Source organism: Apaloderma vittatum, unplaced genomic scaffold, assembly GCF_000703405.1.
Source record: "Apaloderma vittatum isolate BGI_N311 unplaced genomic scaffold, ASM70340v1 scaffold21912, whole genome shotgun sequence".
Classification (NCBI taxonomy): domain Eukaryota; kingdom Metazoa; phylum Chordata; class Aves; order Trogoniformes; family Trogonidae; genus Apaloderma; species Apaloderma vittatum.
The window spans coordinates 1,288-12,685 of NW_009703364.1; the positions used below are offsets into that span (position 1 = coordinate 1,288).

Sequence of the window (11,398 nt, forward strand, 5' to 3'; positions counted from 1 at the left end):
AAGTTTGATATTGACCAGGAAAAAAGGAACATTTTAACATACTGAAACTGTACTCGGGAAAAAACAAGTCTTAATTTTAAAGCATTAGTGTTGAGCGGTCAAGTAACACTTCAAAATTGCAAGTTCCTTGTATTTTGCAAGAGGAGTTCATACCTTTGTTTTTAGTGATGTGTTAGAAGTTTTGCAGCTGTTCTGGAATAAATTGAGAGTGCCAAAATACTTGGAATTACTACTGCTCTCTTCAAAGTTTTGCATACAATGACAGGGGTGATAGTGCTTTTAATGAAGTGTCAATTGTAGGGCTGCTGTGTTCTTTAAATCTTTGACTTTCTGTAGTTTAAGGAACATCATTTCTGAGAATCACAGAATGGCTGAGTTGGGAAGGGACCTCTGGAGATCATCCAGTTCAACGCCCTACTCAAGCGCCCTACTCAAGCAGCATCGCCCACAGCAGGGTTGTGTCCAGTCATGTTTGAATATCTCCAAGAATGGACACTCCACAGTCCCTCTGGGCAAACTGTGCCACTGTTCGACCAGCAGTATAGCAATTTTTGGAGTTTGGCTTTTTTTTTTTTGGTGTTTAAATGGGACTTCTTGTATTTTGGATTTTCCCATGTCTTATACCTGAATAATGTCAGAAAACATTAATTTGTATTGTATATTATTAAAGATCATATTATTAATCTTATTTTCTATCACGTTTAGTGTACTGGGGAGGTTTTGTGTGGTGGGTTTGTGGTTGTCTTTTTGTTGTTTGGGGTTTTTGGTTGTTGGGGTTTTTTTTTGTAGGCGAAATTCTTCATGTGGCTATTTTTCAGTAGGTTTTCTGAGGGTGGCACAGATATAAATCTGAGGATTAACTGTACTCAAATATTCCAGATGAGAGCGAAGATTTCCAGAAGCTTGCAGAAGGGGAAATTGCCTCCTGCGAAGAAGAGATAGCTGAACTGAAACATCAGGTTAGATCCCCTTTAAAAGCCTCTGTTTCCTTGCCATTCTTGAATTAACAAAGCCAAACTGTCTTCTCATCAAAATAAGATGTATATAATAAACTGTTGTCCTCTGCCCCTCCATGCCAGTTTTACTCAACTAGTGTCTGTTATCTGAAGAAAATGGAAAATGCAGATGACACAGAAACAGCTTGTAGGTGCCTGCTTGTATCTGACTTTTTTGAATCAATACATCTTTGTAAATAGGTGCTATAGTTGGCGTTGTCTGGGTGGATGTCCAGCCATGAAAACTTTATTGCAAACATTAAACACAGACACACACACTAGAAATTTTGAAAAAAATAGTTTATCTATGTTATTTAACATGGAGATAGTGTTGTTTACACAAACTGTTACACATTCTTGATCTTACTAGTGGAGTAGAAGCTGATATTGTCAGTCTTTGTTCCTTTGACAATACAACAGTCGCTTTATAAATGTTTTTGTAAGTACTTGTGATTTTAGCAAAAGAAGTCACCCATGGAAAGAAACATCACCTAATGCTACTAAAAGAAGCATTTGCAAATGCTTTTGGTCCAGCCTGCAAAACTGTGATAGAGTTTTTTGGTTCTAGCGTATCTTTCTTCTACAGATCAATATGAGACTGGCTCTCCCTTTTTAAGTAAATAAATTAATAATACAGCAGATACAGACTTGCTGAAGGACTGTTATCCTGGACATCCATACCTTCTTAGCTCTGCAGTTGACACCGGGCTAAAAGGGAATGTGATGGGAAGGGAGATGCTCAAGATCTAGCGTTTATCCAGTGGTGTCCAAACATCACAGCACTCCTGACAGGTGAAAGCTTCTGTGAAGGTTTGTGGGTCTTTGGAGAGACCTGTGTAGCTACTATGACTGTGAACAGACATGTGGAGCCTTCCTGCAATGCAGCTTCCTCCCCCTCTTCCTCACTGCTGCTGCTTCACTGCAAGGGGCACGAGAAGCCTGTCCTCTGGGCAACTGACGAGTTAGTGTGGGAGAAGACAGCCTAGATCAATTACAGCCTCGTCTGGCATTTTGTGCTGTCGCAGTTGGTGGCAGCAGTGTCAGAGGGGAAGTCTTAGCTGGGTGTTTTTGTGTTTGCAGATAGTGTTGCTTTTGGTTCCTTCAGAAGAAACAGACAAGAGTGATCTTGTCATGGAAGTAACCGCTGGAGTTGGAGGGCAGGAAGCCATGCTGTTCACCTCGGAGATATTTGATATGTATCAACGATATGCTGCCTATAAAAAATGGAAATTTGAAATATTAGAATACTTTCCCAGTGAAATAGGTCAGTAATAAAAATACTTAATCTTTGTAACATCTTAAATTAAGTTGAAATGCTCATTAATACAACACTTGAATTTCCTTACTACAGGAAGCTAATTTGCACTTAACTTAGTTTTAGAGAGGAAGATATTTTAAATGTCAGAGTACAATTTTCCTCAGCTTCTGTATTTGAAAATGAAATTCTATTTCAGAAGTACTACTAATATACTGAAAACCAAAACCTGTCTTTCAGTAGTTTAGAAAAGTAGAATTTAAGCTAAGTGCTTGGTGGAAGAAAATTTGGAAAGTGATGCAGATATGTTGGTTTAGATTTATTTATTTACAAATACAGGTTACATAGTTCTTATCTGGATATGCTGTTCTACTTAGTTGCTTAGTGTTTCTAGAGCTTGTAGATCAAAAGCAGGTTGAAAGTCTGCTTATTTTTGTGGATCCCTTGACAGAGAACATTCAGTATAATTAAAATAATTCTTGAGGTTTAGCCTAAAACATCTTGAATTTATATGAAATCATGTCATCTGAGGGTTTCGTATAAGGAAATGGGGTATTTGGATATAGCTTTGCTCACTCGTTAGCTGTTACAGAAAAGTGGGGGAATTGTTGAGATTCTGAGAGGAGAGATAAGAGATGTAATTATATATGAAAGTCTTCAGCTAAAATTTCACAGATAATCAGTTTAAGAGCTTGATGCCAGTAAAAGGAGTTGTTTTTTATTTCTGCCTTCTTCCTTACTGACTCCCTTCCTGCCTTTTTTTTCCCTCCCACTATCTGTTTTGATGCTCTTACTCTTAAACTGGCAAAGACTGGTTTTTTACAACTGGGATAGTTTTTTGCCTAGTTAATGTGTTAAGTCAGTTCTCAGGAGCCTTAGAGCTACTATAAGATAAGCAGTAACATAAGGATGAATACAAGGAGGTGGGAAACCTGGATCTTCTGATAATTGTTTAGTCTGGAGAAGAGGAGGCTGAGGGGAGACCTTCTCGCTCTGTTCAGCTACCTGCAAGGGGGTTGTAGTGAGGTGGAGATTGGTCTCTTCTCTGAAGTAGCTACCAATAGGTTGAGAGGAAATGGGCTCAAGATGCACCAGGGAGATTTAGGTTGTATATTAGGAAAAATTTCTTTGCTGAAAGAGTGGTGAAGCATTGGAACATGCTGCCCAGGGAAGTGGTAGTCACCATCCCTGGAGGTGTTCAAAAAAACGTGTAGAAATGGCACTTCAGGACCTCTAGTAGATAGTGTTGAGTTGATGGTTGGGCTTGATGTTCGAGATCTTTTCCAACCTTAACGATTCTATGATGATGAGCTGGGAAGCTGGTTTGCTGCATCTTAGGAAACACTGTCTTTGCAAAGGTGATGAATGGTGGGTGTACACAACAACTGAGGCAGTGACACATCTTAGTTAATTTTATCTTAAAGCAGTTCATGTGTAAAGTTGTTTCGCAAAGATGAGGGTGCTGTCTTTCTTGATACTGACTTCTTTGCATTAGCACTTAGAATCACAGAAGGGACCTTTTAAAGGTCATTTGGTCCAACACCCCTGCAGTGAGCAGGCACATCTTTAACTAGATCAGGTTGCCCTGAGCCCCATCACTTGTGATTATGCATCTTTACAGAGTCTCATCACTAAGTCAATTGAACTGAAAAAAATAGCACAGAAAATACCTCAACTCTGATTAATTTTCAGGTAATCCAGCACAAGAGAAGAGGAGAAATACTCATTGGGGCAGTAAATGTGTGGCTGCTGGTGGTGGCAATGAGAAAACCGGAGCCTTCTTCCAGCTGTTTAAGCCAGCTGTGGAACTGTAATCCAAAATGTGCCCAACCAGTGGCAGGGCTTTGTTGTGTTTTTTTTTTTTTATTGATAGATTGCTAGCCATGTGTCTCAGCAGGCTAGATTTGCTGTCTGTCTGTGTTAACAGATCTGCAGCTTTACTGTTCTTCATGCTATTGTGAGTACAAGTAGCTCATTTCACTTACATGTTTCTGTGGAGGTAACATATATCATAGTGGCTATGGAGCAGTAGATGGGCACTTGTGCAGCTTATCGCTCCTAGCTCTGATTGGCTGTGAAAGTTTACTTGTATTCATAATTTAATCAGTATTTTTTTTTCTTTTTTAGTGAAACTTTGAAGAGGAAATAAGCAAAGCTAGGATGTTAGGATATGCAGTCTGTCAGAAAAACTACACTCTTTTTTCAGTCAATACTTCATTTAATTGGAGAGAGATTTTCAGCAGGCTTTGAGAAGCATGAAGCATCTTCTAACACTTCTTCTGTTTACTGAGGCTGTATTTTAGACTCATTGGTATTTTCAGGTATCTTGAACCCTTCCTGTTTCAACCCTGTAGAAATTCAAACGCAAAAAAATATCCACAGCTCTCCTAATTGAGCTTCTTATGTCTGTGAGCTACTTTCAGCTTCTAATGAGGCACTTTCTGTGCCCTAAGACCCTTCTTGCTGAAGTACAGTTTTTGATTCACTGTTGTATATTGAGAGATTAAAAGAAGGTTCAAAAATTGGACTCTGGAAGAAATACAGTCAGACATCTCAACTGGGAACTTGAAAATCTACGTACAGGGTTGATTTGTTGCCTGGATTCACACTTAAAAAAAGCGAGGCCCAATGTCTTCATCTTTCACATGTGCAGATATAGTTTAACATACTGTGGGTTTCACTTACATTTCTGGATTCTTAAAATCTTTAACAGAATTTGATTGTAAAAAGAGCTATATCTGTAAAATGTTTGAATAACTTTAGTGTTCGTAGCAGGTGACTTACTCCAAGTTGATGAACATGAACTCAGGTTTTCACAGTGTCAGAATCTCCTCTGGCTGCTGTCAATTCAATTAATATATATTTTTTAATACAATGACAGTTCAATTCAATATTGTCTGTTATCTAGGTTTGTTACTACAAATACACTTTTTTTTTTTCCTATGATCAAGAGGTCATTTGTCAGGTAAACTGTTTGCACAGTTCAAATGAAAGTAGGGACAGGAAGCAACTTCACGTTGGAGCTTGTTGCTGAATGGGGATAAACATGACTTTCCTTGTTCATGATCAGCCAAGTGCTTTGCCAGGAGCTGAGCCAGTTTAGCCTTCAAAGTCAACAGAAATCTCTTAACTTTTTTTTAAAAAAAGTAAATGGGATAATCGTAGTGCAGGTTTGATGGGTGTATACAGAATGGGGGAAGGACCTCGGTGGTCTTTACTTCGTATACTAGTAGGGGGAAAGTTGCCTTTTCCACTGAGGCAATACTTAGGTGGAGTAAAGCCCAGCAGTCATGTACAACTTCACATGGTTTCACAGTCAGCTTAAATAAGGGTTGTTGCACCTTCCAGCCAGCTGCCAGGCCCGTGTTCCTTCTTTCTCTCAGCTCTAGCAATTGAGGCCACAGTGCCTATTGGATCAGCCTGTTGTTTTGGCTTAAAAACTCTCTGGTACTGGATAGTTCTAAGTCAAGTCTTGCTCAACTTGCAGTCCTGTGATTGGAAGAGAAAGGGAGTTGTGCTTGACCACCCTTTTGGTGAAGGCTTAGTCCTTGGACTCGTTAATGCCAAAAAAGGGAAATTGAAGTAATACATTAACCTAGTGTATGCCTAGCTATATTTTTTTTCTTTGAAACTGCTAGATATTTAATGGCTGTGTATTTATTTTAAACTGGTTTGTCTTTCTGAGGGCTTGCCTTTGTACTGAAATAAATGTTTAGGAAGATAGGATGTAAATTTAGAGAAAAATAAAGGGCAGCCTCAGCTGTTGTCAGCCTCTTGCAGTATATTTTCTATCTTACTTGCATGACTTCATAGTATCAAAACCGAGGAGCCAGAAATAAATTGAGAGGCAGGGGCACTACAGATGGCACTGCCACTGAAAGGCACATTTGAACCCTCATGTTGAAAGTGTCTGTGCTGAGTAAGAACAGAGTTAAGGATGCTTCCTGGTGATACTGGGCTGTTGCATCCCATCCATGCTCCATTTTTATGTATGGCATGAGCAAAAGCAGTCCTACACTGAAACATCAAACTCCCTCATTTTGGAGAGCTCCAGAATTTGGCTGAAATCTGAATGTAAATATGTGTGAACAAGGTGAATGTTACACACAGATGCAGCTAAGAATTGGTTTCAGTCCACTCTTAACTGACTTTATTGGCTTACCCCAAGGGATGCTGCTTTGCAAAAATAGCACACTTGAGATTTAACATGGATGTTAAAGCACAAACCCACATGTCATTATTTGTCCACTGTCCCTCACCTTCTAGTGGCAGGCACAGATATGGGACTTTGTCTCACATTTGGATAGAAGATGCCACATAAAAAAAAGAGGACAAACTCACACCCTTGTTCTGTGCATGTTTAATTGAATGGGGCAAGCATATAGTTAGTGAGAGCTAACAGACTCACAACATGTCTGCCGGATGAGAGCAAAGATGAGGCACAGGTAGGATGTGTGGAGGAGAACTGATAAACGGAATGAAACCCAAACCTCTTTAACATTTCCCTTTGAATGTTAAAGTTCTGAACTATCAGTAAAAAAAATTATGTAGTTTCTGAACGTGGCTTTCAAAATTTGATCATCATGTGAACTTAGTATTGGTGTTACAGTTCTACTGTGGTTTATGATTTTATGTGTACTTGTATCTACATGGTTTGTAGACAATCTTTATATATATAAATTGAACTCTATAAAGAAGTATTTCACAATCCTTTACTTGAGATAGTGTTTTGAGTATTATGTCTGGCTTTCGTTTTAAGAGTTTTCTTGCATTTTTTGGTATAAATATATATATACTGTATAAGTATTTAAATGGTAAGATCATATTTTTAAGAAAAAAATGACAATGATGTCTAAATAACTTTTGAAATGTAACAGCATGATATGTGCTGTTATAGTAGCATGTAATGGGTTTTTTTACAGCTTTAGAACTTCTTTTCATCTGTGTTTAAGGTGGCCTAAGACATGCAGTTGCCAGTATAGCAGGTCTTGAGGCTTACAAGTACATGAAATTTGAAGGAGGAGTGCATCGTGTTCAGCGGGTGCCAAAAACAGAGAAACAAGGACGAATTCACACCAGCACAATGACTGTAGCAGTATTACCCCAACCCACTGAGGTAATACTTACCATGAGCAATGTTTTTAAATGCCGTATTGCTGATACCCAAGGATTTTTTCTGTCTTCTTATTCTCTATTAATGATTCTTTTTTTTATTCTTAGCTTTAAACTAAGTCATATTTGTTTGCTTATTTTTACTTTTGTCTGTGGGAGTTAAGTAAAGAAATTCTGGATTTCTTCATAATTCTGATCTCAAGAAAGTCACTGGCAGTTTACTTCACTATAACTTGAATACTCACCATGACTGTGTCCTGCATGTTTTGTGGAAAAAATTTACATGTTTTAGAAAGTAACAAAAGACTAAATTAGCTTACAGAGCTCATAGATATTTCTTTTAGCACCTCTTCTTCCCCATTTTCGTAGTGGCCTCAAGTTCCCCTTCTACAGAGTGTATAAGAGATAATTCATTCTTGCCATAGTTGCTTGGTTAAAATCAGCTGGCTAAGAATTAAAGTTTTCTTTTGATCTTTGTTTCATGTTGACCTAATAAATTGTCGAAGATATTACGTCTTCTTGTTCTCTCCTGAAGTTGTCTCACTGCTTCCTCTCAGAGACTATCACCCAATTCCAGAGCCATCAAAGGGAATATGTTCCATTTTATCTAAAAAACGTCTGGTCAAGTTCAAGTATTGGTTAACTCTGCTGGAAGAGGGTGCAGAGCTTTCTGAAGAGGGGGAAGATTGGTGCTAAGGGATGCTTATGCCAGGTTACTCTCTGTCTGATTTCCTGGCTTCCGTCGTGTTACATTCCAGTTTGGCTACAAGGATTTATTAGTATGTTTGTAAATGGATGTGAGCTACCCCTCATATGTGCCTTATAAAATAAACCAACTATGCATAAACGACATCTGTCTAGAAACAACACAAATGTGTTCTTTTCTGTTTGTTTGCTTGCTTTTTTATGCCTCCCATGACAGATGAGGCTGCAAATTAATCCAAAAGATCTACGGATAGAAACAAAGCGGGCTAGTGGAGCTGGAGGCCAGCATGTGAATACCACAGACAGTGCTGTGCGGATAGTACATATTCCAACAGGTGCTTAATTTTTTCCTTAGTACAAGTTCTGCATTGCTAAGCTTCTGTCAGAATTTCTCTTGAAATGGTGGTTTTGTTTTCAAACCTGGACAACAGTAGAGCAGAGTTTTCATGTAGCTTTCATGTGTGTTTATAGTACTCTAAAGCCACCGCCTTGTGCCCACTCCAGTTTGAAATAATGAAGAGTGCTGGTATCAGTAGGTGAGCTCTCCATTTTGGCACTAGCATGACCCTCTAAAAGCATCCAGATCAGTTTCTATGAAAAACTTGTATCTAAGCTTTCAAATAATGAAAAAGAAGCTGGGAAACAGAGTAGGTTAAAATCGGATTATTTGCTTTTTCTTGACTAGTCTGCAAATGCAAGGTTGACCTATTTCCTTATTAAAATGGTGCTTTTAATTGCAGCCAACTCAGAGTGCCAGCTTCCATTTGTCTGCTGGCTCCTTTCTCATAGATTACCTGCGTAATTAGGAGGCCCGTCCCCAAGGCTCCGGTTAGGAAACATAGGAGGGATAAGACATACCCTCAAATGCTATCTGATTTTAGCTATCGTATCTTTTTTCTTTTTTATTATTTTTATTACCATTCCTAAGCTTTTTACTTCCCTTTGAGCAATCCACAACAGCTGCCTTGACTTTCATTGCTTTTTAACTTTTCCTCTTCTCTACCACAAAGGTTAGTCAGGCTTTACAGCCTCAGGGTAATTTCAAGAGTTCTTTATCTTCACGTATCCAGATTTTTGCCACCCATTTTTTCGTATTCATTGAAGACATTAATCCATTCTGCGTTTGTTGCATCACCTCAGTAAAGGAGAAGGTAAACAGTGGAGAGGATAGGATTCTATTCAAGATATGGTGACAAAAAGGTACTCCAGACTGAAAAAGTTTGGGATTGCCTGCATGTCTGGGAAAAAAAAAAAAAAACACCCCACAAACTAAACCAAGGAAATTGTCATAGTTTTTGCTGAAGGCAGTTTTTAGTGTTTCTTATAGAAATCTTAAAATGTATTGAAAATTTTTTTGTGGTTACACACTAGAGATGGTTCATTGGGGGGTTTGTATCTCACCTTATCTCCTGACTTTTTCCTATTCCACCTTTCCCTTCTTCATTCCTCTTGATCTCTCCTCCTTTACAGTTGTCCTATGGCTTATTCTATTTCTCTCATTCTAGTTTTTTTTTTGTAAAACTTCATTGCCATCCAAAAAGTTGTTGTATTACTTTATGAAAGACTTGTTTACTATGTAATCTTGTAAAAGAATACTGTAATCTTACCAGAGTTACTTTAAATACAAATAATAACTAAGCTTGTGCTGTCTTCTTCCTTTATTTCTTCTCCCTACTCCTTTCTTAGGTTGTTCACTTCTCCTCTTAATTTGAATTGTATATTTTAGGGGGAGAAACCACATCTTTTTAAAAGAAAATAATGCTCACTTTTGTATATTCTAAACATTTTCTCTATACTCGCTGTCTTGTGTATTTTACTGCTCCTAAATTCTACATTTCCTGGAACTGTGGCCAGAAGTTACAAATATTAAAGTCAGATCGCATCATGTATCTTTCATTTCATTATCTACCTGTTGTCCAACATATCAAATTAAATTTCTTCTTTTACACCTTAAAAGCCTCCACTTCTCTCCCAAAACATATCATTAGACATTAATAAGCCTAGACTTTTATATTCCCCGTTCAGAATATGATTAAAGAAAGAAACAGCTTATTGTAGCATGATAAAAATATTCTAAAAATTGCAAAATCCTTTTAGTGTATATTACTGTTAAGTGTTACATATTATGATATTTTTGGCAGGGATCATGTCTGAATGTCAGCAAGAAAGATCTCAAATTAGAAACAAAGAGAAGGCTATGCAGATGCTATGTGCTAAACTATACAGTGCCAAACTAGAAGAGGAAACCAAAAAGAGAAACACTGTTCGAAAGATCCAAGTAAGTTTCACTTAGTAGAGATATAATTCTGTACGAGAATATGTTCTTGGGGTAACTCCTATGTTGAACTGCAGGTAGGAAATGGAAATATAGAGGAACACTAGCCCAGGAAGGACTTATACGTGGCAGAAAAAATTTACATTCTACTTCAGCAACAAAGGGCCTGTATTAGCCAAACTTAAAATTTCAGTAGTATGTAAATTCTAGAGGCCTAGTGAAACAAAGTTGATTAGAACCTGAAGAACTGGGATAGTATTAGAAAAAGATACAGTAAATTTATTCTTTTATATGTTTGAGAACAATTACTTCAACTACTGAACTGGTCTGAGTACTATGTAACAAATTTTGGATAATCCTGTGAGGAAAAGAAAGCTTTGACTTTAGATGCTTAATCAATATTTCATTCTTTTTATTAAAAAAAACAAAAACAACAACAGTGATGATAAACTGACTCTGCTTCTTTAATAGGTTGGGACTAAAGGAAGATCAGAGAAGATCAGAACCTACAACTTTCCACAGGACCGGATTACAGACCACAGGATAAGCAGATCAGTGCATCATATTGAATGTTTCATGCTAGGGGAAGAAATGCTAGATGAAATGATACAAACTCTGAGAGAATATGCTGATTATGAATCTTTAATGGAAATTATTTCAGAAAATGAAAAAAAGAATCTATCCTGAACATTGCTCTTTGTCAGCCCACTACAACAGATGTAGACTTCGGTCTGCTAAGGAGCTTTTCGGAGCACCACCCAGAAAATGAGACTGCTTTTCAGATCATGGAAGACACCACAACTTGTTTCCTCATGACTGATAAAAAGCTTTCTTGCTTGCTGAGTAAAAGACTTTATTACCTTCCTATGAGACTTTATTGTCGCAGCAGTCCACTTAAGTAAATTTGACTGAACCAGAAGTAACTACGGTTTTTAACTTTCTCCACTGAGAAGATATTGGTACATCACTCTTGAAAGGTATGCATTAAAAATGAGCTGTTTCTAGTTCCAGTTTTTGTTTAAACAATAGTTTAAACATCAGTACAGTGTCAAATAG

At 37.7% G+C, this 11,398-nt stretch overlaps 1 protein-coding gene across 1 annotated transcript; it reads left to right on the forward strand.

Annotated features, from left to right (window-relative positions):
- The first annotated feature begins 879 nt into the window (after window positions 1–879).
- On the forward strand, window positions 880–11,191 carry MTRF1L (mitochondrial translational release factor 1-like). The gene is made up of 6 exons (XM_009864612.1): window positions 880–959; window positions 2,076–2,259; window positions 7,203–7,366; window positions 8,285–8,402; window positions 10,209–10,345; window positions 10,814–11,191. Exons 2-6 carry the CDS (start codon window positions 2,127–2,129, stop codon window positions 11,027–11,029), a joined length of 768 nt encoding a protein of 255 aa, XP_009862914.1. The 5' UTR covers window positions 880–959; window positions 2,076–2,126; the 3' UTR covers window positions 11,030–11,191.
- The last annotated feature ends 207 nt before the right edge of the window (window positions 11,192–11,398 follow it).